At 39.3% G+C, this 27,801-nt stretch overlaps 1 protein-coding gene and 2 long non-coding RNA genes across 4 annotated transcripts in view; 1 reads left to right on the top strand and 2 right to left on the bottom strand.

Moving 5' to 3' along the window:
* The window catches only part of TMEM41B (transmembrane protein 41B), a 12,531-nt gene extending 4,648 nt beyond the window's left edge, over nt 1-7,883 (bottom strand). The window contains exons 1-5 of the mRNA XM_067296105.1: nt 7,729-7,883; nt 6,156-6,273; nt 4,869-4,997; nt 2,644-2,737; nt 1,670-1,774 (exon numbers count right to left, since the gene is read on the bottom strand). Coding sequence (XP_067152206.1) covers nt 1,670-1,774; nt 2,644-2,737; nt 4,869-4,997; nt 6,156-6,273; nt 7,729-7,810 — 528 coding nt within the window. The 5' untranslated portion in view covers nt 7,811-7,883. The remainder of the gene's footprint in view (nt 1-1,669; nt 1,775-2,643; nt 2,738-4,868; nt 4,998-6,155; nt 6,274-7,728) is intronic.
* A 2,824-nt stretch (nt 7,884-10,707) lies between these two features.
* LOC106497142 (uncharacterized) lies at nt 10,708-27,751 on the bottom strand. Its single transcript, XR_001294763.2, has 3 exons — nt 27,437-27,751; nt 17,453-17,562; nt 10,708-11,630 (listed from the first exon to the last, which is right to left on the bottom strand). It is a non-coding gene; the product is annotated as an uncharacterized lncRNA (long non-coding RNA).
* LOC106497143 (uncharacterized) lies at nt 13,906-23,877 on the top strand. 2 transcript variants are annotated; one of them, XR_010884073.1, is made up of 4 exons: nt 13,906-14,738; nt 17,529-17,650; nt 19,115-19,214; nt 23,719-23,877. It is a non-coding gene; the product is annotated as an uncharacterized lncRNA (long non-coding RNA). The 2 variants fall into 2 exon arrangements; XR_001294764.2 differs by lacking the exons at nt 19,115-19,214; nt 23,719-23,877 and having other exon boundaries at nt 17,529-19,074.
* Nucleotides 27,752-27,801: the final 50 nt, after the last annotated feature.

Raw genomic sequence — 27,801 nt, forward strand, 5'->3', positions numbered from 1 at the left:
CTATCCTGGCAGTCCTTCACTAAGCCTAAGCCTGGTCACGTGGCCCCAGACAGTCCAAACCACCTCAGGTCTGATTGTAATTTCAGATGAAGTCTAGTCCAGCAACTCACCTTAGTCCCAACCCTCTCTGTTTTTCCCAACTTTAGCTATAACTGCCACACTAAAACTAAGTCAATAGCCCTGCCAGACTTTAGTAAGTTTTAATCACACTTTCTATCCTAATGAAGTTCTAAGATTTCCACTTTGCTTAGTTTTGCACGTAACATAGTTCAAGTGTGATATAGTCCACTTTACCCAGTGCAATCTGAGCTGCACATACTATGTACATAATTATTTATCACATATCCAGTTCTACTAAAGGAAATAGCAAACACCTGCCACTTAGAGAATAACTTCAATATTATACTGTGATACTAATATTTATTTCGGTCAAGATCCAAGATACTACTCTATTACTTAATAAAGGCAATGTGCAGGACAACTCTTACGCTCCATTGCAGAAGTTACTAAACCAGTACTCTGTAATTAGATACTCACCTACTTAACAGTGTTGAAATAGCAATATAAAAAGGCTGAACACTATAGCTAAACAACTGACTATAACAACTTAATCTATTCCATTCCAGCAGAGATCTGACACATCTTACTCAGCCAGTGAGGAACATGTTTAAAATATTCATATGATTTAAAAATCTGTGAACTTGTGGTTCACACTTGGCTAAGAATTTGTTTGAACCTGTTTAAGAGTGTCAAACTAGGAAACACAAGTCAAATACTAAGCACACTCTGATTTTGTATAGCAAAGTCTTTGCCAATGGATTTCATCCAGTGATAACACTTGCTGACAGTAATGTTATCAGATACTGTCCTTTGCTGTAATAAGGAAATGAAAATTATGGGATCAAGCAGCTGGTGCAGAACTACCTATCTATACCCAATAAAAAAAATGGCCAATTTCAAAAATTTATAGATAATCAAGTTCTTGTAAATTTAATGTAAGCCAGTAGTAAGACAGAAGAGAGACCCTCTAAGTAACCCAAGGCGGGGGGGAAACATATCTTTTTAATATGAATTTATATGCTATTGTTATTAAACACCATATAACCTGCATCAAGTTAATAAATGCCTCAACCAAAATGCCATCTTCAAATTAAGAGCTTGCAATCAGACATCAACTATGTTTTTTTTCCAAAAGGGAAAGAAAACAGCTTTCATTAGTTCTGGTACTAACAGAAGTTCTGATGCTCATAGACCTGTTTATTTTAATTGAAACTGGAGAGGTTTACTCTTGCCATTAGCTAAACCTGAAGGGATTAAAAAATACATGTATTGGTTGCAAACTTTTCCTACGTGAAAAGAGCTTCCCAAAAGAAAATAATTTAAAATTTTACCTATTTAATTGCTTTATCTGAAGATGCTTACAGGTAATACTTGTTTTCCATCTCTTGCCCAGCTTGACCAATTCGCTTTATGTCCAATTTATTCTCATTCACACTACAGAATACTATAAACTCAAATATTCCCCGCTGTTTAAGAACCCTCAGAGAAAGTAATTATACAGTGTCAGAAAGGAGACAGAATCTTCACTTTGTAATTATATTTATGAGCATGACATCTTATTCCACTATGCATTTTCTATGATAAATTTGAGTATCTATAGAAACTCTACCTGGTCTGACCATTTCACTGCCTTTTCTGTTAAATATCTGTATACAACAGGCCGTCCCACTAGGTATGAAAGCATATAGCAGAACGAAGCTCCGAGTCCTGAGCACTGCAAAAGAATGAACAAGTGAGCAGAAGCTCTTATTAATACTAGTATTATATTCCTGTAGCTAGACTAGCCAGATGCAGCCTGCTTCTATGCAACCCTTCATTTAGGCTGAAGGGTTCTCCTTCAGCAGTATGTACCCATTTTCTAAGAATGCTGTTGATACAAAACTGTTTCTTTATTCCCATGTGTTTAGATCAATCTTGATGTTCAAAATAGACCATGTTTACTACTTATCAATTAAGTGTTTCTGTAATTTGAGATCCTTAACAGTGAAAACTTTGCAAATAAGGGGCAGAATGGCACTCAAAAGAGATTCAAATTTGAAAATTCATCACCTTGGTCCTCCATACTGACTCAGTTATCTAGTTCTTTAGTACTAAGGCTCACTATGACTGCATCTTTTCTACAGGACATTTTCTGAAATTTGTCAATAACATATTCCATATCTTAATTTAAGCTTCTTGGTTATTTAAGTGATTTAAAAACTGAGGCATCTTGTAGTGTAATAATAAAAATGTAGTACTTATGTAATGTTCTGAAATTACAATCAGGTTCTGGTGGATGCTAGACAAACCTACAGTGAAGACAACTCTCTGGCTGATTAGTACCCATCTGCCTCCATTATTAAGAAATCCTGGAGAAACATGTTAGTAGTTTGGATCATCACCCAATGTTATGGTGGATTTTGTGGGTAACGCCATTCTCATAATAGAGCTGAATCAGAACTCTTTCATTCATTCCTCAGACTAAAGCACGCTCGGCTATTTCACTTGGTCTCTGATTATTGCAGACAAGAAGCTGTTTGGATGCTTGGTTGTATTCCAAATGGATAAAAATATATGCCCTCTCAAACTATTTTCCATACTTACCAGACAAACAAGAAATAAGGCCAGTGGGAAGGGATAAAGAAACCCTGAGAGGATACTGAGAAATATAGACCCAGGGATAGCAAATGTTTGCAAGCTGGATATATCTTAGTTAAGGGAAAAAATGTATTTTTTTAAAAAAAGCTACTCAACTTTATAAACAATCCTGCTATATATTACAATTGGGAAAAAACACAAATAAGTACATACAGACTCAAAAGATCTTTACTTCAAAATATCTTTGCAGAGTAGCACAGGAAGCCCAAACACCGCTGTACCTCAAACAAGAGTGAAATCCGAGTATGGTGATTCAAAAGAGAGAAGAAAGAAGAACAAGGGGTAAATATTCCAGTGACAGATACAAAAATAAGTCACCAAATAATAGAAGCTATACAACATTTTTCCCTTTATCTCTGTGCTACAATTGACACTGGAGATTTACAGTAACATTACAGGGAATATGTAGTTCTGATTTTACATTGCAGACTAGACACACACTGATTTCAGTCATTCTCTCTGAAAGATCCAGAGAACTCCCTTCAGAGCTGATAATCACCATGAATTTCATGGAAGACTGACATGTCAAGGAAGCTACTACTTCCTTATTAACATTACTGATTTTAAAGACTGCTATTTCAGTAAAATCCTTCCCAGAACTCAGTTCAAAGTCTTTCCAGAAATTAGTTAAAAAACAAGTATATAAGGTTACAACTCATCTCTATAAATCAGCACTAAGTTTACTCAGTTTATAAACAGGTATGGTGCTACCTCTAGATAACTATCTTACATGATCACTAATTTCAGTCAGAATGTTTTTGTTGGGTTATTGATCATAAGAGACTCCTGCTCACTCTTAGACCTACACTACAGTACCAAGTATGGCCAAGTAAAACCTAGAGACAGATTAGGACATTACTGTTTCATTGTAGGCTTCTGTGTAGTATCTAAGTGCATTTTTCAAAGAGGCAGAGATCCTGCAGCACACGAGAACAGACTGCTGAGCTTAAGATTTGCTCAGCATAGCTGGAACTACAGAGCAAGTTCATTTCCTGAATGGAAATCTTGTAAAGCAAAGAAATTCACAAACACTATTCCGTCTGAGCTGAACCAACTGAAATACCAAAAAGCCAAACAGTCTTTTACATCAAGTCCATTACTAACAGTACAGCTTTTTCTAAGCAAGTGTCAAGGTTTTCAGATAATTATAACACGCTTGTGTACTGATCACAGTCTGCTCCTAACTCCAAGGCATTAAATGTTGTTGCATCAGCTGTTGTAGTAGGATATTAAGCAGTCAATTGTGTTCTATTTTTGTTTATATATATAAGCATTAACATTTTAGTTTTCTTTATATATAATCTATTATTTGTGAACTACTCTCAAAAAGAATGAGCCACAAGTTAATTATCGAGTGTAGCGCATTCGGCACCAATTTTTCCCAATGGGTTACAGAAAGCCTCCTGCATTAAACTATGAAGCAGACCTCCTATAAAGCTCTTCAACCAATTACTAACCTTTAGTTGAGTGTTCCAGTGAAGAGTGTGCCTAATGACTAATTAATATAGTCAGCACTCTGAGGACAAAAAAAAAAGTTAACATAGAACACAGGCAGCCTTTGTGTCTCCTCAGGCAGAAAGTATCTCAGAAATTTAGCGCTCTCTAAAAACAAATAAGATGTTTGTTTTTTGAAGAAGGCTTAAAATGTTTTCCTTAATAAGTGCTGTAGAAAATTCTGTAAACGACTCATATTGGGCACTTTTGAATGTCCCAGGACTAGAGAAGCAGTAGTTTCAGTATTCTTTTAGAATTAACAATAATTTCTAACTGGCAATTCAAGCTATAACTTTAAAATTTAGCATAACATTAAAATAAGACAAAGTCTAGTATCAAAGTTAAAAGTATTTTCCAGGATAGAAACAGTCAATATGAAACTGCAAGGAAACCCTTCAATAGTATTTATTACTGTACACGCATTTAATTCAAATTCCTTCTAGTGTGGTCCATCCTTACAGTCCAAGAAGTATACTGTGACACAGAAGAAATATTTCTTCAAGTTCAGAGTTCTGGGAATATATGTATCTTATAAACATATCTAGGCAGTTAGTCTCTCTCATCTTTGATCAAGAATTTAAAGTAACCTTGTATTTTTCCTTTAGCTCTTTCAGAGAAATATGACTACATCAAAAAAAAAAAAAAAAAAAAAGATTTTCATATCAGAAAAAGGATACAAAACATACGTGGCAAAATAAGCCACTAATACTTGAACATAAAAGGTGTCCTTATACTTGGACAGGACTTTTCCCAAGGCCTTTGCATCATCCATGTCTCTAGGAATCTTTATACATTCTCTTTCTTCTCTGGAAAAGAAAGAAAGAAACAAACAAAAATATCAGGAATGAGGGAAAGGCAAGCAAACAGTACAGTAAAATTACTTGCTGAATATATAGATAGTAAGATATACTTGATCACTGAACTATAGTCTCAGCAAACAAACCACATTGTTGCTGTGATAACATTCTCAGATAAACTCTTTCAATACCTGCGCTTTTTTTAAATTATAAAATTCTTGATTTATTTTAGAAGTTTGCAAACCATCTTGTTTCTATTCATTAAATAATCTGCTTTATTTCTAAGATTTCTTTTCTTGCCGGAAAGAAACTGATCAAAACAAAATAATTACTCAAACCTAAGTTTGGCAACTGTGCAGTGGTCAATATTTCAGCCAAAAACCAAGTATGACTGCCTCAATTTTAAGGTCATAATATTTAAAGTGCAGGAACACAGACGGAGCTTTGCCTAGCAAATAAACAAAGCTTTAAAAGTGAAAATCCACATCACACCTCTTTCTGGTGTAACTCCAGGCTGCACAGTGGTGTGTCCCCTCCACCTCTGTATTAGACCTAGTGATTGGACTGTCACAAACTGAACTTGCTGAACAAGTTAACCAGACAGAAAATTAACTACTAAAAGAAAAAACAAAACTGTCAGACAAGCAAACTTTCATCTTGTCAGACTACCTACCTTCCTGACACATCACTACTAGATGCAACAAATGGGAGGAAAAAATAGAACATGAAGCTTAGGCATGAAGGAAGAAGGATGTCACCTTTTGGTGCCAGCCTGCAGTTACACCTGAGTAAGAGGAATTTTAAAATAAATCTAGCCCTAACCTAGCATTTTTTGCCTCTCAACTGAGGAAGGCTAAGAACCAACATTGCCAGTTACCACTTCTAATATGACAAGGGGTAACTTTTTAAAACATCATCTCTCAGCTATGCAATAGGAACACTAGTGAAAACAAAACTTCTGTGTTTAAATAGATCCTACAAGTTAGTGTGTATTTCTATGTAAAGTTTTGTATTCTGACATTGTAGATTGGATCCTGAAATTCCCTTAAGAAAAAAAAGAAAGAGAGAGAGAGAGAGAGAGAGAGATTCAACTAATGCCATGTAGGTTCCTCTACAATTTGATGTTAAAAGAAAAGCAAATATGTTAATTTTTCCCAACATACTTACTCACTAAGCTGTGGAAAATTTTTATATACCAAAAACATAAGGAAAGCAGCTGATAAGAAGATGGACACTAAAATAAGAAGAGATGTTCCAGCTGATCCACCTTCTGCATGGGCTTTCCCTGAAATTAAACAAAACCAAAGTTAAGAAAGAACTTGCAACAGAATTCAAAGTTATGCTTTCAAGAATTAAGGCAAGTTCTGTGTGGACATAGTCTTTCCACCAATGGTTTCAATAACATACACAATATACTGCTCACTCTCCCTGAAAGCTTTCAAACAAATCTGAACTTCTTACATAGGCAAGCATCCCATAGAAGTCAACTTCTTTGATCCCTAAATAGTTTAGCCCTCAATTACAATTGTAAAGGGAGAAGACAGTCTGAACAGCAAAACTCTATGCATTTTTTCTTTTTGTCAGAAGTCACCTGCCAGTCCAGTTGATTCTAAAAAGTTAACGAAAGCACCTGAAGTTAAGATTTGAGCATGTACAATGCAACTTTGAAACATGCTCATTAAGAGATTGTTTCCTAAGAATGAACACTAGCCACAACTAGGTAGGAGACATTCACCAGGAGAAAACACATATACACACAACAGTAGCTTGGGATATAAGGATTCCACTTTGTCAGACTTGGGAACTATGCATGTTTTATAATGATATATATATATGTATCTAAACTAAGTCTTCCTATCTTCAAAACCTTGTACAGAGGAAGTTACGAGAGTACCATAAATAACCACAATTACATTCTAGGTCTCTTCTATACTGAAGATTTTAGCAATATAACCACCTATGTAATTTCCTGATTAGCACAGATACAACTTAACACATATTCTCTGCATCCACACTAGGGTGTGCATTTGCATATATATTAAGGCACTCCCTCGCTTCAGACACAGTTAGGGTAGCACAACTTCTTAGTGAGAATCAGTCACCTGAACAAGACAAAAATGCCAAAGCAGTATTTTCATTTGGGGACCCCGGCAGCACCACTACAGTGCTCACGTGGAGCATTCAAGCTGTGGCACTGCCATCTCACTGTTGTGAAAGGCAGCGAAAGGATGACGAAACACCCAGATAAAACAGAGCTTGTAGGTCTAGTTTTCAATTTTACTCGCTTTCAGGTTTTTGCTTTGAAGCTAGCGCAACCATCCTGCCTATTTTCGTGCTACAAGCACGAATACTTCACCACCAGGTATTTTAACACCATCTCCTGCAGAGCAAAAAGCCCCAGAGGATGAGAAAGGGAAATACAGCAGAGGGCATTTTCTGCCACTTCGGCCTTCAGCGTTTCAGCGGCGCTGGCAGGGGGCACTACGCGGACACGCACTCGCACGCGGCGCGGCCTCGCGGGAGCCGTGCCAGGCCCCGCGGCGGCCGCCCGCAGCGGCGTCCGGCCCGGCCCGGCCCGGCCCGCCGGCACCCCGCCCGCACGGCGGCCCCGAGACGCCCGCCCGCGCGCTGTTCGCTGCGGCAGTTGGGCGGCGGTTGGCGGGCCGCGCGGGCGGGCGGCCGTTGGCCGGACGAGATGACCCGCGCGCCCCGGCCCCGCCGCCGCCCCCCGGCCCGGCACCTTCCAGAAGCTGCCGCTGCTGCCTGGCGCCCTCCGCCGCCGCCTGGCAGGGCCCGCGCTCCACCGCCCTCCGCTGCGCCATGGCTCCGCGCTGCCCGGGGCCGCCAGATCAGGCCCAGCCCAGGCCTCGCCAGCACCGAGAACCGCGGGAGGAAGCGGCACCGGCCGCTCCCCCTCACCCCACCGCTCCCGCTCCCGCCCCCGCCGGGCCGCGCATGCGCGCCGTTGCCGCCGGGACGGGGTGAGAGCAGCATCAGGGTGCTGCGTTTAAGCGCCATGATATACGGTAGCACGTGTTCTACCCTTTGCTTTACGCCCCCAAAAATGGCTGCCCTAAGTGAGCGTAAATACGGTAAAGGGAAGTGATGTCCCAGTGCGAGACCCGTTTGGTTTCTGAAGTTAACACGAGAGCGCCCATCCAAACCCGTATTAACTAAATCAGGACGACGAGACCCACTCTGAGTACAGGCGCAGGCTGAAACGAGGCTGTTAGAAGGCACGGTGACCGCGAGGGAAGACGGCATGCCCAACACCGTATTTATGCCAACGTCCTTCCGGCCTGCCTATCCGTAAGGGTATATACGGTAACCAGGCACGCGCTAAATATGGGCAAATAGGTTCCGGCGGCGCCGCCCGTTAGGGCGGGCTGGGCCCGCGGAGCGGCATTTCGGTCTGCAAACGCCGTCGGGGGCGGGGCGCCCCCAGCGCGCGGCAGCCCCTCGGCCGGCCGTTCGGGCCGTTGGGCGCGGCGTGGCCGGGCTGCCTTCCCCCTCCCCGGGCGGGGGGAAAGCTACCCGAGCCGCCACGGGATTTCCTCGTGCTTCTTCTGTCAGTGGGAAGTCTGAAATTCCTGTGAAAAACAAGAGGGTCACGTCCCAGTGTTTATGGACTCCTTGGCCTTCAAGCTGCATCTGGCCCTGAAGCACCTCTTTCCTCATGCGATCCTTTGGCAGCCAGACACCTCTTAACCTTTCAGCTCTCCCCGCCAGCCGCAAGTGTCACAGCGTTTTCCAGAGAAAGGGCTGTGAAACTGGCAACACACGTTGCGCAAGCTTTTAGGCAGGCAGTCGGCCGAGCGAGCTGGTGCGTCACCCTCTCCCTTCTCCAGCTGAACCTGCGTGCAAATCTCCACTCCTTTTTCAGGGTCTTTTGGAGAGGGGAATCTCTGACGAGAGGACAGGGCCTGCCCCGAGACCCGACCTCAGCCTCGTTTGTCCCAGTACTCTGGCTGCAACTAACTTCATACCCCAGCTAAGCTTATCCTTTGAACTTGCTCGTATAGGGAACAACAGATAAATAATTCTACAGCCGTAGTGTTTTACAGATAAGTATTTCCTGAGATCACGGATCTTTGTAAAGCAGTAAAGATTTGGTTTAGCACACAACAGCACTCTTGCTGAGTTTGCTTTGTTATGTTGTTCAAAAAATACCTGGGTAGGAAGCTATTTATTCTAAGATCTAAATAGTGCAATATACCATTAAATATGCAAGTACAACCCCTGCCAAATTCGGTGGGAGGAAATAATCCAAACTGCAAGTTGTGATCCTATTCCAAGAGAAATATGATCAAATTTCATATAAAGCTTTAATTTACTTGGAATTTCATAGATGCTTAGAATCTGATTATTTCAAATGATTTCATTAAATTGTGTAATTCACTCTTTTAATATTTTTATTTGATACTTGTGAAATGGTAGAGCCCTATGGAGCCAGTCAGGACTGGGGAGTTGTTACTCTGGGCATTGCTCCCAGATGACAGAATGCTTTGTTTTTTCAAGCCCTTCCACCAGAAAAGTGTACATATTAGTGAGATGGGAATTGCTGACACCATGATAGCTTTTTTTCCCTATTGTAAATGCACATCATATTCAGCATCTCTCTTTGATTATCCCATTGCTTTTGGTACCCTGGGTAAAATGATTCAAACACTGGGACTTCTTTGTTGTCTGGATAACTTTTGATATAACATTGAATAGATACTAAACTGAAAAATGTTGGAAGTAAAATTATAAATCTGTTTACTGTTATACAGCAAATTTTATCCCAGCTCATCCTTAACAGAGAAGAAAAAGCATATACCAAAAGAGGTAAATAAAATGCGGCCTGTGGTTTAAGCACCACCAAGCAGGTTCTAAACACTTGGGAGCAAGTGCTGTCTTTTATTTTATTTTGGTATAGTCGTTTGTACAGTGGGGCATGAATACCAGTTTGACATGTTTGTTGTTCAATAATCACTCAGACCAAAGGAGTCAGACAGAGCCCACTTCAGTTGATGTCTGACTTCTAACTAAACCACTTTGTATTGTGTAGCCCCTCTTTATTACCTAAATAAATGCAGGCAACCTAACAACACAGGCTAAACTGCCTAATCTAACAACTGGCTCTTGCTAAAGCCTCCTACAGTTTCCATTGTTCTAGACACTACCATAAGACATACAACAAATAATTACAGTAATACAAATTTGCTCCATGTTTTTACCTCCTATTTAACACAAGTGCATGGCCTGCAGAGGGTTCCCAGGACACTGATTCTGCAGTAAGCTCCCAGTGTTAGTATGTATCTCATTAAAAAGAGAGAAGATAAATCTAACCGACTCTGTGTTACGGAGCTCTAGCTTTCTGAATTGCTGCCAGTGCGAAATGCAAGGGTTCATTAACTAGATCACTTTGAAGTTGAACTATAGTGCATAAGTGGTATTTGTTGGACTAGATTATCAGAAGACTCTTAGACTGTCTGTTTTATGATGTTCTTGGTTTCTTGGGGGGCGGGTGAATATTGCTGTTGTGAATGTGTTGGCTCTTTTACAAAACTTTGAAACTGTCAGTGGTGTTTAATATCTGCTGACAAGTTAAACAGTCACCTCCAAAAATGCCCACACCATCGAATACCTGTAGAACCTCTGCGTTCACAAAGAAAAAAGTTCACATACAAAGAGTATGTTCCTTAAGAATCACTCTGTAAATAAAATAACTCAGAACCTATATTAAAAAAGGTTAAATTATGTTCTTTTAATGAAAAGAAAGCAAAGAAAGAAACAATACCGCTCAGCTTGAGAATCTCTTAGTGTTCAAAGGAGAAAGGAATTTGTTAACTGGAACTCAATGAGTGATCAAGGCAACCCTTTCGACACATGCTTAAGATCAGCAATTCTGGAAACAACTTCACTCCACAGGGTGCTGAGAATGATAGCTGTGGACTGAAAACAGATTTACTCTCTTCATGTATAAAGTATCCCCTATCGACAATATATAACTTCAAAGTTCATTGCAGAGTTCAGTTGTGCTTTTTACAGTGTAAAATCTCCTCTGTCTTGGAGCTTCTTTCTAAACACCTCCTGATACAGGAGGCATACTGCACAGCACTTAGTTCAGCAGAGACAGAATGACAAAAGTGCTCTGGTCTCCAGTTGGAGCTTGCTCACTGGCTTTGCCAGCGGGAACAGCACTTTCCATCCCTATAGACCAAATTAGGCAAGTACCCACGAGCTTTACATGAGTTGTTTTTTGCGAAATATACCTTAAGCTGGGAATGTAAGAGATCTTTCAAATATGTGAGCACCAAAAGTAAAACCCTTTTTTAACCTGCTCAAAAGAAACAAAATACATTGACAATTACTAGGGTAATTGTAGGTAAGTGGTCAGCTATATGAAGTCACTTCCTTCTGTGGGTGGTTGGATGGAACATTTTATTTTTATCAAATTGAAAGAGCTGTCTTCCCACAGCACACAAAACTTGTATTTGCTTCTTTTTTAAAATCACACCTAGATTGACTGATGGAGCACGTGTCGCATAGCTGAGTCACTGACACTGTCGATGCTGTTGTAGAGTGAGTCATGAGGATTGTCAGCAAGAGGAGAGATGGGGAGAGACTGAGAGCGATCCTGCTCCTGAGAGATTCTAGCTGAACATTAACAAAAACAGGAGAATTAATCAACAGATAAATCACAGGTATCATTTCCTGAGGGGGAGAAGTGCAGATTTAGAATCATTTCCCATATTATTGTCTTCTTTCTGACCTCTGCAAAGAAAACTGAATTGTTCTTGTTTTAGCATTTTTATGGTATGTAGATGCGGCAAGAAATTACTGTTTGGACCAACAATTTACATTTTAGAATAATGCAGCTAGTTTTGCTGGAAGCAGAATGGGGAGCTTCTTTGCTGACAGCTCAAAGAGGTAGTAAGCTGCAAAAAGAAGCTGTAACAACCCGAAAGGCAGAAAACACCAGAGAGCTCATGTCATCACCTGAGACTGTCCCAAGGAGAATGGTGGGGGAGCCAGCTCTACCGTTCAGCTGGATAACATGCCAGGCGCAGAGTGCCCGCTGCTGCCCGCATGCCCCTTGTGAGCCATCACAGAGCCCGAGCACTGTTCCAATGGAAACGGGCAGAGATGGCACAATAGGTCACAGCATTCCTTATGTTTCTGAAAAAGGACTCTGCATAGGTGCTTTCTTCCCAGTATTTCCTCCTTGGTCCAGTTAAGACTGTGACAGACAGGGTCTGAAGGTTATGAGCACTCAGCATATTATCTCTGAGTCAGGCTCTTCTGGGTTTGGCACAGCAGAGTCATGGCGCCAACTTGTCTCCCACTGCTGTGTGCTGAGGTGATTAGAACAGAAGTAGCTTGGAAGCAAGGAGGAAAGGTGAAAATCCAACAAGCATCCTAAGGAAAGAAAGAGTACACTGCCTGAACCAACTCCGAAGGTAGGGTAGCCACAGGCCCTGCTCTTGAAACACAGATGTGGAAGGAGGCTCGTAAAGAAGAAGCTGGCACAGTCATTCTGGGACAGCTACAGGAGGTCTGCAGTAAAGCAGTGCATACATGCAATACCCAGAGGTCTGCTGGAGTAAGATTACCTTTTCAAAAGTTTTGAACAAATTTATACCAGCAGATCCATTTTAGGTCAAAGGAGGAATTTGTATTCCGTGGCAGCTGCATTTTTATTCCAACTCTGCATGTGCTAAAAAAGGATTTACAGTCCTATGAAACCTGTATCTGGGGCATAAATCTTAACTAATAGAGTTACATTATTGTAATTCCCCAAGTTGTAGAGATGTTCTTTTTGTATTAGAAGAAGATCCTTCCACAGTGTAATTTATATCGCTTGGGAAGGATTTCAAGTAAGACAACAAAATCATGTATATGACTCTATTGATGTAACTGGTAAACTACTCCTAGGTTCGTACAGCTTTATTGATATTTTTTACCAACTTCAACTTATTTGTTTAAAGACGCTATCAGTATGGTATATGAACATCTTTCCAAGGAACTGTCATTAATGTAATTAAAGCACGTCTAAATTAATCTAGCTATATGGGTGCAATGTTTGTATATAAACAAGCTTTAACAAAGTTAAGAATTCTTAAAGAGTATACTTCTCCCAGTTTTCTTAAGTATGGTTTTGCTGTGATGCAATTAAAAATGCTTGGAGTACTGTGTAAAATAAGCAATATATGTTAGAAATTAAACTTCTGGCATTTATGTGATTGTCATTCTATCCAAATTATAATTTAAATCAAATAAACATTTGCCCTTTGTAAAGAATGGGGTTTGTGTATTCTGATGAGCTCATACCTCCTATTTTTGTTAGTTATGGTAAAGAGTTTTAGGATATAACTGGTGAGGAAGCAGGAAGAAAAGTTAGGATGGAATGTACTGATAAAAATGAATTGAAAAATGTCACCAACAAGTGAGATAAATAGAAATAAGCACATATTTGTAGCTGGATAGCTCTGGTTATATGAATGAAGAATTAGAAATATCTTGGAGCCAGACCCATAGGTGAATGAAAGCTTTTATTCATAAAAATCAGTGCTCAAGGGCAAGAGCTGAAAAAGGAATTAAACAGCAAGTGAGGGCAAAACTTTCGAATATTAAAATCAGTTGAGTCTGAGCTCAGGAATCATAAACGTTCAGATTTGCTTCTCTCCTGGTAGTTTGTTTATGGAAGCTATGTTTGTTAATTCTATATACATTTTAAGTACAAGTCAGGCAATTTCTGGTTTTAGTTGCATGTACATATTTTCATTACTGCTTAATTAACTAGAAACACAGTAAAATAGATAGTTATGATGTTTCTATCCCAAAAGGTAAAAATAAAGGCCAGATTCTCAGCTCTGATACAGCTCTTTAGTTCCTCTTTGATAGTTCACAGATCACCTTAAATAGACACCTACATTTTTTCTACTGCATTCTCCAATGGTCTATGAGAAAAAAGGAAAGAAGCTTTTCTGGTTAGTCTGCTCATACCTTATATTCGAATGCAAGAAGGCAAGAATTAATGGCTATTTTGTCCTGCTGCAAATTGTAGAGAGAAACCTACCCTGCAATAAACTTACACCATCCCAACTAAGCCTCATGGAAGCCCCATCAGGTCTCATAAAAGCAGGACAACCTTCAGAGACCTTACTTCAGACCCATTCTTTTTTTAAACTCAGGAAGCACTCCCTCTAAGAAGACGAGGTTCATATTAAAAATACCAAGAGAAGAAGGGAGTTCTCATCACAGTGTAAGGAATCTGAAGTGTTCTCCTGACAGAAATAAAAAACTTACTATCTGTAACAGGAAGAGGGCTGAACAGCTCCACCTCACCCTGCCAATTGCTTCATCCCAACTTCTAGCCCAGCCTTCAGCATCTGAGTTCTGGGAACAGACTCAGGCAGAAAATATGTTAAAGAGTTCAGCCAATTTCAGCTCTTTAAGGTGTGTTGCAATGGAAGTAAAAATCTTTCCAAAGCAAGAAAATCTTCCTAGTGCCTTATTCTTGCTCAGTGTCTTCTTTTTCAGATCTCACAGCAGGCACTTCTGAAGCACAGCACAGCCCATGCCTCATGGCCCCGGGTGCTGCAAGGGGTGGCCAACATGAACAATGCTCCAAATCATGGACAGATAACTGGGATACAGCACAAGAAGAGAGTGCCTATGCAGAGCTGCAAGAAGGAGGGTACTTGCTTGACTGAAAAACAGCTGCGCAAGACTTGAGCCACGCAGCACCTGCCTGCAGTTGAGGTATGTATAATCTCCTGGTGTTTATTCCTTTGCCTGTGACAACTATCACATTTATAAATTTCAGGGTAGAGACTGTATGTGCCAATATCCTGGGATACACCCATTAGTCCATTATTCATATTTAACGCTAGGTTAGGATTAAATGTAATGATCAAATTTCTATCCTGTCTGCAGCTGAGTTTATAATTGTTTTAAGATAACATACCCAAAAATTCAGGTATTTCCTCCTACAGAGGAAGAATGTGTTCCTTCAAGGGTCCCTTCCCATTTACAGCCAGAAGATAGTTGGACATACCTGTCTGCAGGCCAAAAGTTCCCAAATCTAAGTTATTCCATGCTGATAAAAACACTGTCTTTAATTTGATCAAAGATCTGTTTTAATTTCCCTTTAATGACATTACATACTTTTCAGACTGTTTTTACAGATTCTGCCTCTACAAATGTGGTAATTAGAGTTTCAGCTGAGTTAAACTGAGGCTTTGGTTATATACTGTGGGGCTGGCCTTTAACTTCTTGTTCATGTGCTCTGTCATGGGCACATAAATTTAAGGGGGAGGGCTGAATAGGGAACTTTAGCAGGGACCTTTGATCTCACTGAATAATAATTTTTTTGTTGTTTCTTTTTGCTGGTTTATTTGTTGATGGACTAGTTCCCAAACTGGCTCAGTGCATGGCCACAGAGTTCAAATGTAAAAGTGGGAATGGTACGATGGCAGAAAAAAGGAGTCAGAAGCGGGGACTTCTTATACCTGTTAAGACAGCCTTTGTCTGTGGCTCATTTGATCCAATCTCACTCCCATCATTTACAGCCACCTTTTGTGAGCCAGGTCGTTGATCCCAATAAACCCCACTGCATTGTCCAGCTACATGGGGCCATAACACTGCCTTATCTGGAAAGCTTGGGGTTCATATGAAGGTAACCCACAGAGATCATCCGGAGAGCCAGCTTCATGCCATCTCCCAGTACTGAACACAGGCTTGGGGTGTGTTGCTTTGACAGTGTCTAATGTGCTGGAGTAATTGCAGAAATTAATGTCACAGAGTGCAATCAGGTGTTTTTAAGCTGCTTTTTCCCCTAGTCCACATAGGCCCAAGTGGAACCACCCATCTGGAACTCGCCAAGACCTGAGCGATCTCTCTTTGCTCCCAGGTTTTTAAAAAGTAGACAAGAGGCCAGATCATTGTAATTGTCTATTGGCATTTCATTTTTGCATTTTCCTTTCTCACTGTAACTAGGCTAAGCAGGTTATGCTGTCATACGAAAGGTTCTTTAATTCTGATTTGCCCTGAACTGAGGTCCTAGCTGTATCCTCTAAAGCTAAAAAAAGAAGCTAAAGGGGAAAATACCTTTATCAAAAAAACCTTCCAACTAGTAAGATACAAACCAGAAAGGAAACACTGAAAGATAAAAAGGAAGGAGAACTTGTTGCAATCTGAACAGAAACCAGTTCAGCTTCCTCATTTATTCTATAGCTCTCTTGGAATGTGGTCTTTACACAATGGGCCACCAGCCCTGAACCAGGTTACCAGCAGAAAGGCTAAGTCAACAGCCAGTTTCCTAATGGTACTGCAGTCATGTGGCCAATTATCAGTGATCATCTTCCATGTTGTACTCTGACTACAGTTTTAATAATCCTTTTCTGTTACGCGTTAAACACGTTTGGCTTGGAAAAGGATGAGCAAGTCAGCAGTACAGTTACCAAACAGGCACATAATCTTGAACTTTTACAACAGACCAGTAAAGCATAAAATTAACACTTTCTATAAGTAGTAGTCTGCATGTCTCTCACTAATTACCTAAACAACAGAATGACCTTAAGACATGGGACCCAGGCTATGGTAACCACTCCTGACAAAGGAGAAATTACAAAGATAGAGCTTTTCAGAAATGCTGAGCATCTGACTTCTGACCTCAACTTCTCTGAAATCCAGGGTCAGAATGTCCCAGTGTAGCACAGTACCATAAGACACTGTGTTCCTAGGGTTTTATGCTCCAGGAATACTTTTCTCTCTTACCTACATACCTTGGTAAACAATGCTATGCCACACAGAGGAACACAGATCTGGTCTGGTGGCAGAAGCAGCATGCTCTGTGACACAAGACCTTGCATATCCATACCAGGCAGTGCTATGAAGGACTGGGGCACTAGGCTACTCATCCCTCTTCCAGCCCTCATAAAATCATCAGCTTGAAATTCTGCTGCTTTTAATGTTGCTACTGAATCTATTCTAGTCACCAGTGCACCCCAAAATTGCTGCACATTGGATGATCAAAGACATTCACTGCTCATGCTCTGAGAGATTGTTTACATTGCTCAAGAGGATCATAGTAGAGGCATCGGTCTGCAAAGTGTGTACACATATGGGATATGAAGAGAGGGATATGTAGTTCATCATACAGTCATACAAATATGGAGACTCCTTCTCCTGCTAACAGTGGGCCACAGAATGGATGTAGTGGTCAAAAAGGACTAAACTAGAGGTGGTGCCCCTGCCCAGGAAAGAAAGTGGTCTGTCAAAAGCACGTGCTGTATTGAAATACGGCAGAAAAATGGTAAGGTCAGGTAGCTGAAGGTTTATTTCTGCAATTTTTTCCAACTTGCAATGGAAACTTCAATAAAGATTATCAAAATAGTTCCTCTCCAGTTAAATGCCCATTACTTTTCAGAATTAATAATTATCAGATTTAAATAGCCTGATCAGCAGTTACTCACAGTAGTCAATGAACCACTGGAAGGTGGTCAGCCGTCAGAAGTTGGCAGATTGGTTGTTCCTTTGCTTTATTTCCAGGTGTTCCTTGAGGTTCTCAGAAGCTTCAGAAGATCTGAAGAGAGAGGTCAGAGTTTCTACCTTGACTAAAGATTTCTTCTATACTAGAGGAAGAAGAGAAGAAAAATCAGGGACCTCCAGAGGTGAAAACCAGGTGGAAGAAGAGTTGGAAAAAAATGACAAAGTGGTAGACATGTGATTCGGGAAGAAAATGATTAGGACAAAAATTCTAACAGGGAAAAGAAAGATGGAGAAGTGTGTTCCAGTACAGTGGGAGAGTGAAACATATTAGAGAAGAGGGAAAGATAAGAAAAAGGGAACGATAAGAAAAACAGATACTACTTTTTCCAGAAAACCAAAACTTCCAGTGGAAAAGTTAAAAACATTTAAATATTTCCCAAGCTAATATTTCCATGTAAGGATTCCCTGAAACCTTCAGCTCAATTGCATGAATATATTTGAGATTCAGAGGGGAAAGGCTAGTAGAATGTTTTTTTTTCCTTTTCCAATGTGTTTCACTAATGCATGGTCTAATCAGAATATACATGAATGTCATGTCAAATTTTCCTTTGTTTTGCTTTTTCTGTGAGATACAAAAAATCTGCAGTGAGAGTGCTCAGTACTTCTCCTGATGTGGCCTTTAAGGTCTAAGCTGTTCCAGGAACTAACCAATCATAACAAATGGGCCGATAACCAATGCATAATGAAAAACCTTTCATCCTTGCTATTTGCAACCTCACACGTAGTTACTTTTTAAGAAATATATTCAGGTCATCATTAAACCAGAATTCTGCGACAGCAAATAATTAAAATTCAGGGCAACATCAAAGGGGTCAGAACGTGTTTAACTGAAACATTTTAGAAAATCTGCCAACATTCTGTGGAATGAATTGCTATACATGTATTCCTATGGGAAATTATTAAATTAATTGAAAAAGCTATAATATGACTGATAGCACTATTGTAATAACGAGCATCACAGAGTCAGTTGTTAATCAGGATTAGCGATTAAATGGGGATGGGCTGATAAGTATACACTGTTTTTACCTAAGGCAGTCCCTTGCAGGAAACCTCATCATTCTAATCTTGAATATTATGCATCCAGTCCTAGACAAGTTTCCTGTTGAATCGCTTGGCTGAAGGCAGAAAGCCAGATCTACAAATGTCTGTGATAAGGACATTCACACGCTTTTTCTACTACGTATGATACTAGTTCCTTTTTGCCTATGAACAGACTAGAGGATCAGCTTTTTGGCCCACTTCCCACAATAAAATAGACTAAAACCAATGATTGCAGAAAAGAAATGTCAGATGCTTGTATAAGACTTGCTATTAATTAATATGATGTAATAATTTCTCAATAAGCAAGATAGAGAGAAAATAAAAGGAATCCACAGAAACACTGATAAGCTGTTTTATAAGAACTCAAAAAACTGATATGTCATTATTCTGATATGTCATTATGTAGAAACCTTATTGTTGCTGAACCAGCATTTTTTAATGTGGAATGACTTGCTACACTGGTGATATAATTTCATGCAAATATTTTAATAAACTTTCAGCTTGATTCAGCTGTAGTAATTCTTTATTTTGTATTGTTACCCCAGCAGAAATATAAACGAGAATCCACTTCATGTTCTCAAGCAAGGAACTTTGCTCAGGAAAGGCCCGGAGTACAAGAGAGAGTCCTGGCAAGCCAGAATCAAGGTATATTAGGAGAGTCTGAGGTACTTTCATGAAATCCTATTTATTTTAAAAATATGTATCTAAAGTCTTGCTTCACTTAGTTTAGCTAGAATCAAATAGAAAGTGATAATACATTTCTTTTAGAACTTGTAAGCAACTTTCTGGCTTATCTTTTGCTCACAAGCTCTCTATATCTTAGTTTTTTTTCCAGTCAGCTGTAAGTGCCTCCCTGCCTGTATCCGCATATTTCTTTGATGCGCTTATTATACTTTAATAGCAATTTTTCTCTCAGACAGAGAATTCACCAAGCAACAGTCAGTCTCCTTTATTTCAGTTCAGACCCAAAGAAATGCATTTGGCCATGTAGCTCAGATTCTTCATCAGCTTTGCATGGGGCCTTTGTTTTCGACTGCATATTCCATACAGGAACAAAATTGAATTTCCAGTTTTCCTGAATGAAAGGCTTCTCTTCTATCTACCTGCTTTGATATTATTTTACCTGTTCTCCAACAATACTCATCTATCTGATAACTGTACATTCCATTCAGTTTACTTTTCTAAAACAAACAAACAAAAGTATATATATCAAATCGGGAGGGAAGTAGAAAGAACATACCTAACTGCCTGGCCTAAATTTTAATCTGAAAAATTCAGCTTAAAATGGATTTTAAGCATATCTGTCTTGGCATTGGACTGTCATCTTGAACTTGTTATTTGTGAAGATTAAACAGGAAACTTTTAAGAGTGTCAACTTAGGTTTTTATTAAAAAATGACACTATACTTATTATATTGACTTAGTTGTATACATAACTATCTCCTAAAGTTTAGAAAGGATAGAAATAAAGGTAGATCTGAAAAGATGGAGAAGGAAAAAAAAAGTATATCATACTATGCCAAAAAATATGTATATTTTCTTTTTTGAATAAATACATAATGAATCCAAAATGGATGAATTCATGAAAATAAGGCAGCGGTCATCAGTAGCAGTTGATCATAGTTATTAATTTCTCATGCTTAGATGAATGTTACCACAGCCATTTGAGATCATTTAAGTTGCATAATAGTCATAACAGATTTCTTCAACTTTGTTTTTTCAGTTTCATCCCTTTTGCCTCTACCTTATTTCTTATACCTTCTCTTAATACATCACTTCTTCTCCACCTCTATTTTCTTTTTTCCATCTTTCTCTCTTTTTGCTGCCTGCATAGTCATCTTTTTCTCCTCTCCCCTCTCGTATACATCCTCACGCTACTGATTATGTCAGTGCTGCTCACCATTTGTGGAAAACTCTGTATAGTCTAAATAGCTACTGACAATTTAAGATCCTGAGAGGAAACAAAGCTTCCCAATGCACTGATCCGGTTTGTAGAAAAAAAGCATTCCCTAGAAGCAGTGTTGGCAATTGATGGCGAGGCGTGTGGGCAGTGCGAGAACATCAGGGACTTCTTGGGCACAGTCATGATGCCCCCAAGGGTCCCGCAGTGCCAGCATGCGGGGTGCTTTACAGGCAGCTGTACCTGCTGGCGGGGGCCCTGCCAGGAGGTTTCCCAAGCAGCCATGTGCACTGAGGGAACCACTTACAACTGTACAGACCAGAACTGTTCAACAAACTGAATGTTACATTACTAAATTACTAAAATTATTAATGTACGTATGCAGTTTTTTGCAAATGAAAAGTTTCTCCTAAATGCTGAGAGAATTTTTAATATAATAAAATCCTACTCCTGATATACTGTATCACTGTAATTTAATCAATATCAATGGAAGCAGGATATGATTATAAAAACTAAAATTATTCTAAACTGGACTAACTTGACCTGTCTTATTAAATAGACAGAAATATTATATTTTGTTAAATTTACATATAGCTTATTTAAGCCTCAGTTCACCACATATTACTAATAATACCACTATAGTAATAGCTGAAATGTATTTTTTTACTCTTACGAAGATTCAGACTTTTTGCATGTTCTCCAGCTTGAACATTATCACAGTTATTCCTGAACAATTTCAGTTTATTGCTATGTCTAGTCATAAAAACTACAACAGAAAGCCTGTATTTTAAAATCAGATTTCACTTTAACACTAATAACTCATGGATTCACATCCTCTATACTTAGGTTTTCTAGAAATTTGCTTCCTCAAAATTTAAAGTCTACATTTCATTTGATCCATGGGTGTCCATTTTAGGTGCAGTCACAAAAAATGGGATGCCCGTGGGGTCCTAATTAAGGAAAGGTAAGGAAAAGACAAGGCATACTGGTTTTCTTGCAAAAATAAAGTAAACCATGCCTATAATGGATATAAAGAGGAAACATTTTTGAAGAGCACAGTGATCTCAGTCATTCTGAGGACATATTGTATTCACTTGCAACAATTCTGTGATCTTCAGTATGACTTTTCAAAATAATACAATACATTCCTTTCAATACACAATAGATACATTTCTAACTGTTATGGTTGTGGAAATGAATTAAAAACATGAAAAGAGCATAAACTGTTAGTGCCATCTTACCAGTTTTCACAAGTAGCTGGTCTTATCTCCTGCTTATCCCTGGGCACCACAGATCCACCATTCTGCAGCTTTGTAAGTTGGCATTTTTCCTAATGGCCATGTAATTCAATGCTTTTGCATAGAATTCACTATTTTCTAGAGTGTGACCTTTCATTTTCTGTTTCTTTGTGCCACTGAGGCCTATCTGAAACTGCCTCGCTGTTTCATCTTCCCCACATGGAGGGAAGTAGATTTGGTTACTGTGCATTTTTTGCATAGCTTGGCTGGGGTAGTTAGAGTAACAGAGCAGATCTTCCACATGGCAACGAAAGGAAGTTCAAAGCATAGGTGCATGATTTATAGAAGCTGGAAAACAGTACATGAGGTAGGAGGAGATGAACTGCTGTGGCTACAGACAGTCTTGCTCCACTGCCTGCTGCACAGAACCTGAAGCAGGCTCTAACGGGGTGAGCTGCACTTCCACAATGTGGAAATGGAGCTTTCACTTCTAGATACATCCAGCTCAAAAGCCAATAGCAAAAACCAAACCTTCATGCAGTTTAAGATCACACCACCTAGTCTGACATCCTGTATATACTGACAATTCAAGTGTTATCCAGGTATTTGCTATTAAAACTCTAATCTTGTTGGTTTGACTACAGCATAGCTTGTGTTTTTTACTAAAACATATCTTCTAGAATGGCATCTGGTCTCAGTCAGAAGACATCAAGAGATAGAGAACTGGTTACTTCCACTGGGAATTTGTTTCAATGATTCTCCAGTTTTGTCTGTTAGATATTTGATCCTGTTACATCTTTCTTCAGGAAAGAGCTGTTTAGTACCCAGCATTTTCTTCTTGGGAGATACTGTTACTCTTTATTCCCCAGCTTGCTACCCAGAGTTAGTTCTGTTAAAAGTAAAAATTGACGATGGAGTCTTGTACCTTTGAAAAGAGGTTTATTTTAAAAATGTTCGAAGTCCAGTTTTCCTGAACTCAGGAGAATCAGACATTACAGTATTTTTAAACACACTGCTCAATTTTTTTTTTATAAGCCCTTGACCTAAAAGCTCTATAAAAGCTCTATCTCTTGGCATTTACTCAAGACGTTAATATCACTGGCTCTGTTACAGTGAGTGGTGTTTCTCTGCTGCATCATCTCTCAGCATTTCCACTCCTGCTGTTCCACTTACATACGCTGACACTCCAGTTCCACTGATTCATGACCTAATCTTGTGTTTTCAATCTCTGTCCCCTGGGAAACTGGTTTGAATATGAGGTTTAGCATCTGCTCATGCCTTGCCATCTGGCTGGGGATGTGATTTGTCCTTTTTTTTGAGGAATAATATGGGGAGGGGAACTATTCAGCTACATGAAGGAACTTAGTGGCTTCTTTCTATTTATCCTAAATGAAACTTGAGCAAAATTTAACCTGGGGGTAAAGTCAACTCCAAACTAACTAGGGAGGATTGAAAGGAGTTGTGCAACCACACAGTGGGCACACTATGGCATCATCCTCTCCCAACATCAGAGCAGAGACACTAGGAAAGATCCTCCCTTAAATTGCCCAATAAATCTCTGCCTTATTTAACCATAATACTAGTGATATACAGTAATCAAGACACCTCTCAACCTTTATGTTAAACCAAATGTGGACTTTTCAAATATGTCTCTTTAAGGTTGTTTTCTTCATCTCAGATAATTTTTGTGGCTATTTTATGCAACCCAGGTTGTAAATGCTTAAAAAATGTAAATGTTAGAGCTATGCTCTGGTAATGCAGCATCTGTCTCTCCAAAATCAGAGGAAGGGACAAATCACTTCCCTACTCCCACTTTTCAGACCTCTGTTTGCAACTCAAAGACCGTATTAGGTCTTTTGCTACAACATCATACTGAGAGCTCATGTCAGTTTGAATGCCCACTGTACCCCTGACAATCCTTTCAGTCTAGAGGAACCTGCCTGTACTTTTTGTTCTTAAATACCTAACTTTGCATTTGCTGTATTAAAAAGTGCATTTTGTTTGTTGTTCAGGTGACCACCTTGCTGCATTCATATGGGACCATTTTGCTAATCTAGTGTCATCCTCACACTCCTCTGCAATGATTTTATATTTATTTCAAAACTGCTTCAAGTATCAAATAGCAAAGACTCTGCTAGTGATACCAGTAGAAATCCAATAGAAGCTGTTCCTTTAAATAATCATTCTTCACTTTTTTTTTTTTTTTTTTGAGAACTGTAATTTAGCCAGTTCTTAATCCATTAAATGTGTACTCAGGGTTATAGCCTACAATGATATTTTTAATGCAAGGAAGTCTATATTTATTCTGCACCATTTTATCACCCAAACTTGAAAACTCATCAAACAGTTAATTACCTTTGTTTGATAATAACTATTTTACATCAAATTGTGTTAACATTGATTTCATTTTATAATTTCATGTCTGAATCCTATTTAACCTTTTTTTTTTTCTATGACTAATATGAGGATAAATATTCTATTTGCAAACTTTGCATATTGGCACAATATTTCTGTGCACGCCATCTTCCTTTTTATTATCATCTTTGATTTAGCAGAAGTAGCTCCAAGATAGGTTTGGGCGCTTGTGATTCAGCCATTCACTTAATGTAAAACTCCCTTTGGATTTGTAGGACCTGATAAGTATGTCCACATTGCAGGGATTTTTTCCAAATTTCTGTTTGATATTTTGCATGCTGTTCATAAAGGAATACACTGTGTTTGTATAGCTGGAGTCTATCTGGTTGACGTCAAATCACCCCTTTCAGCACAGAATAGCTGATAACAGCATTTATCGGTTATGACATTTTTTAGAATATGTAGATGGCATGTAAATTTCTCCAGATTTTTTTAGAGAGATCTGGTGAAAGCACCCAAACTTTTCTAGGCTCAAGATCTTTGGGAGCTGTGCTCCCTTTATATACGCTTTTTGGTTTCTAGCTTTTCATTTACTGTAAACAGAGTTGTACCCCAGAAAGGCATACAGGCCAATGCTTTGTGATCAACTCCAAGAGAATATGCCACTTTAATAAAGCTGATGAATGTTGTCTTTGTTACCACTCCAACTTTCTGGGAAAAAGACATGATTGCTAAACCCAAGACAATGTATGAGAATATATGTATCTTCAGGAGTAATTTGTACATGATGTTTGCACCATAACAAGTCCATCTTTTATGAGATAATTTGAGAAGTTCAGTTCTATCATAGCACTTTTTGGTCATCTACAAGTATTCACACATATCAGAGAACGTTATCAAGCAGGCTAATCTCTGTAGCATGTATGCATTTTTTTCCATTCTGGGACCAAGCATTTGATGAGGCCTGACTGGGGCCTAAGGGACAATTTTCTCCATTGTACAGCCCTGTGATTTGAATTTTGTTTTTAAAATGAATTTTTATATCAAATGATGTGTTGCATCTTGCAAGATATTTACTTATGCTTTGGTAGGAGATTTTTTCCCTTTCTGTGACTGCATAAGCTGTTTTAGCTGAAGTATTCACCAATTGCTCTGCCCTGATAGCTAAGCTTAAGTCTCTTTTTTGTCGTGCTAATACTATACAAAGAAGGCATCTGACAGAAGCATGTACATTCAATCTTGATAAAATTTGAGTGTTTAGGATGCCACAGCTCACTAATTCCCTGTACTTTGATGTTGGTTGTCATCTGTTAGGCTGCTCCACTCAAACTGCTAGGATGTGTGTTTTCTTTGATACTTATTATTTCATATCCCTCTTTAACAATAAGCTACCCATGGCAAACATAATCCATCAACAAATTGTTTGGATTTGTGATAAATTCCCTGTTATCCTTATGGATGTTTCTTCTAGAGCTGGTGTCCAGACCACAAAAAATATCCATCCTGACTGAATCTTGTATTTATTAATTTCTGTGAACCATTTATGCATTTAATCCTGCTGTGAGGTTAGTCACTATAATTACTTCTATGTGCTAGCAAAGATGAAATGCAAACATTCCTTGACGTATATAGTATTTTCTACTTAGGAATATTCAGACTCTGGACAATTACTTTCACAATCTTCTGCAAAATTATCTTTTGTCCTCTTCACTTTTGTGTAGAAATGGCAACGGCTTTGGTGATAAGCTTTTGTAACCACAGCATCTCTGCTAACAACAGTTAGCGCCTTGTTGTGCATCTTGTCTTTGCAGCATTTCACATCTGTATATCTGACAAAGAATTACATATAGCCAGTGCATCATGAGCCCTTTGTCCTTTGAGTTTTTTTTTTTTTGAGAGAGAGAAGATGTATTCTGTTTCATAAGTCGTTGATCAGCTTAGAGTCTAAGCAAGTTTTCCCCAGTTAGAGGCATTATTGCTTTGCTCTTTTCATAGAACGAGCACTGAAAAGATTTGATCTTTTTATCAGTGCTGTGACACAAAAGCATGGAAAAAAATTGTTGTAGCATTTGTGTTGATATTGAATCTACAATATTTCACCTTTATTTAATTTTTTGGCAACATCCAAAGTTGGAGTGTGACTGCAGATCTGGGCAGCATACAGAAGAGTATGACATTATGTCCTGAAATGATGCTAGATTGCCACTTGGGTCTGCTAAATTTGGTTGTCACGTATGTTTTTTTCTGAGCTTATTTCAAAAGCCAGACATTCATTCAGTGTTTAGTTTTAGAAAGGAGGCACTCATTTTCATACTTGCAATAAAAAATAATCTATATAGTGTAAATTGTAGAAGTTTTTAGCATTATGTAAATAAAACTAGTAATAAGAGAAACTGTGAAATCAGTCCAGCAACAATCACGGAAAAGTTACATATGACAGAAACTCCATTAAGCTGTTTCATATACAAAGGACACTCTAGATAAACCTGACTAATGCAAATTTTGCTGGCTGAGATGGTACCAGTTACCCAGATTTAGGCCATTCTCTGGGACTGAGGCCAACTGAGAGAGAGGATGGCTTTCAAAAGCAGGCTTACTACATCCAGAATACATTCTGGGAACGGCCCCTGGCCCATGCTAGCTCCATGTTCGGGAAATGTTTGGAAGAGCACTAGCATGCTGGGACAATAAAGACAATCAAGTTTTACTGCTGTGTTTCCTGAAGCTGTTTAACTTAACTAATATAGCAATAGTGTTCTTTATCAATTTTCTAAATTGTATCACTTTTAATGTATGTTAATTCCTATCTATATCTGCATTTCTGCTTCTCTATTTTATATACAGTTTCTTATAAATAAGTGTGCCTTCACTTGAGAGCTGTTGCAGGATGAGCTTCTAGTGAATGTTCTTTTTTCCTTGACTGTATTATCTAACTGTCCAATAAACTCTTCTCACAAAATTAACAATAAAATTTTCAAGTATATCGCTGAATGTCATCCTGCAAATAATATATTAATGACTTTGTATACTACCAGTTTTACAAACAGCTATGCACATAACTTATTTACATAAATAGTTTTACTTATTTAATAGTGACTACTCATGTAAGTAAAATTAGTTCAGTGCCTAAATGCTTGCAGTATAAAGGCTGCAGAAGTGACCCACGGAGGAACAGTTTAAGTAGTCCATTTCTAATTTCCTGACCAATTCAACCCCTCTGGAAATCATGGTTCTGTTTCTACTGATTTTTCTCATAATATATGACACATCTTCGTGATCTTAACAGGGCTTTTTCTGTATTTTTGTTAAAACTAGCAGAACAAAATGCCAGATTTTCCCAAATGCTTAAAAACTGTTTGTATCCTGCGCACATACCTTCAAAGGAGACCTGTGCCTCCACGCGTCCCTTTTTCCTCACAACTCACCCAAGTCACTCAGAAATAGTGTGCACGCAGAGCGTACGCGATGCGAGGGGCATTTTCGGTAAAAACAACTGTTCTTGCTTAATCTTAACATGAGCAAACTGTTAAATGCCGAGCTTGGGCTTTCTTCCTTCGCTGGAGCCGCCGCTGCAGGACCGTCAGCGGCGGAGCTCCCCGCAAGCGAGCGCGGCCCCAGAGCCCGGGCCCGCAGGGCACCGAGCCTGCTCCGCAGCGGCGCAAGGGCCGCGGCCCCTCCGCGGGCGGGGCGGCGGCGCGGCCCCCTACAAGGCCCGCGGCCGCCCGCCGCCCCGGTTTGCC

The sequence above is a fragment of the Apteryx mantelli genome, chromosome 4, assembly GCF_036417845.1.
Source record: "Apteryx mantelli isolate bAptMan1 chromosome 4, bAptMan1.hap1, whole genome shotgun sequence".
Taxonomy (NCBI): Eukaryota; Metazoa; Chordata; class Aves; order Apterygiformes; family Apterygidae; genus Apteryx; species Apteryx mantelli.